This window comes from Olea europaea, unplaced genomic scaffold, assembly GCF_002742605.1.
Source record: "Olea europaea var. sylvestris unplaced genomic scaffold, O_europaea_v1 scaffold911, whole genome shotgun sequence".
NCBI classification, from domain to species: Eukaryota; Viridiplantae; Streptophyta; class Magnoliopsida; order Lamiales; family Oleaceae; genus Olea; species Olea europaea.
In genome coordinates this window covers 260,168-261,792 of record NW_019267589.1, presented here as the reverse complement: position 1 = coordinate 261,792, position 1,625 = coordinate 260,168, and the positions used below count along the sequence as shown (strand labels likewise).

General features: G+C 42.0%; 1 protein-coding gene across 1 annotated transcript in view; it reads right to left on the bottom strand.

Moving 5' to 3' along the window:
- Nucleotides 1–2: 2 nt before the first annotated feature.
- LOC111392274 (F-box/kelch-repeat protein At5g42350-like) overlaps nucleotides 3–1,625 on the bottom strand; it is a gene marked incomplete at its 3' end in the record, with an annotated part of 12,135 nt that continues 10,512 nt past the window's right edge. Inside the window, exon 5 of the mRNA XM_023017576.1 lies at nucleotides 3–1,622. Within this exon, the coding sequence (XP_022873344.1) occupies nucleotides 3–1,622 (1,620 nt within the window). The remainder of the gene's footprint in view (nucleotides 1,623–1,625) is intronic.

Sequence of the window (1,625 nt, the reverse complement as noted above, 5' to 3'; positions counted from 1 at the left end):
GTCAGACAAGAAGAAGCATCCAGATCCTGTGCCACATGATTCCTCGAAATGTGACTCCAATTTATTCCCGTGTTGGACACATCACACATAGTCACAAAGTCCAAAACTTGTCCAAATATTTTGAACATTTCAAGACCAAATATAAGGTTTTTATCAGAAACAAAAGCAGCATTCCAGTCCATTGGCGCATCCGGATGTATAGACACTTCTGTCCAAGTAAGATACACGGGATGGAGCACCCAAGCCTTCCTAACTGCTTTGTTTCTCCTCCCAATTTGGCCATCTCCCTCGCACCAGGAGACAGACAGCATGAACAGCTGATCATTGCATAATACGAGTTTTGGATAGTACTCGTGCACACGGGGTGGGCATGGAGTGGTTTGAATTCTAACCCAATATCCCTTTTCTATGTCATATCCAGCAAGCTTATCACTCTCGGAGTAAACGTAGAAAATCCCATTACATATAATGCCAGAACAAGGTACTCCAAATTCTAGAGGTGGTCTCTGGATCTCTGTCCATTTATTTGACACAGAATCATAAATTTCCCCCGAGTCTAATGGTTCATCCCAAGATCCAAGACCTCCCACAGCAATCATTACAAACTTTCTACGATCTTTGATTCGAGAATTTTCAGTTTTTTGCGCAACAAATTTGGATGGCTTTATGCTGGAAAACGATGAAATATCCCTTTCATCAAGAGATTGTGTAGATTGACGTCTGACAGAAAGTCTGTGAGGATCCTCATATACGTCTGATGCACCACCAATCCTTGACCTGTAAAAGCGTCTATCTGACAGATTTGCTTGATTTCTACTGATAAAACAATCTATACTGACCTCGGAAATACCTAATATGGGTGATGATCTAGCATACTTCATGGATGCAGCTTTACGCCAAGACTTAGTCAAGGGGCTAAAAACTAAAACTCCTTTGTGCGTCTTGAATGAGCTTTTATCCACCCTTCCGAAGTTGGTCAAACTAGAACAGCCTCCAACTATAAAAACATCATCCCAGATGCTAGCAACAGAGAAAAGAAACCTTCCACGAAGAATTTGAGAATCGATTTTATGCCATTGGGCAAGTGAAACATCCAATGCATGTATTTCCCCAGAACAATAGCCATCCTTAACAACACCAAAGAGAAACAACCATGGACTTTGAAATAAGCCTTCCCTTCTTATCTGCATGAAACGAGATGTTGTTGTCAAGTTTCTCCATTTCTTGCAGACAAGTCGAGCATTCGCAAGACTAGTCAGTGGGAGCCTTAACAAGCACATTTCTAAAATGTCATCCGGAAGACATGAATTCATGCTATTGCTTTGTTGTGCTTCTTCAAATGTTAGAAGTCTTCGGTTATTCCTCCTCCAGAATTTCTCTTTCATCCCATAGGAAAAGCAATCCACAGATGCTTCTTCATTTCCACATATTGTAGGGTACCCTTTCCCATCCTCACTCACACTCGAGCGCCTTCTACTGCCAGAATCCGCATATTCTTCACCAGTGTCAGCAACTACTTTGCAACCTCCACCTCTGCTGTAAAGAGTAAGACATCGAAGGGACACACCCCTCCTCTCATGCTCTTCATCACCCTCATTTCTATCGTTCTTTCTTTTCAGTTTCTG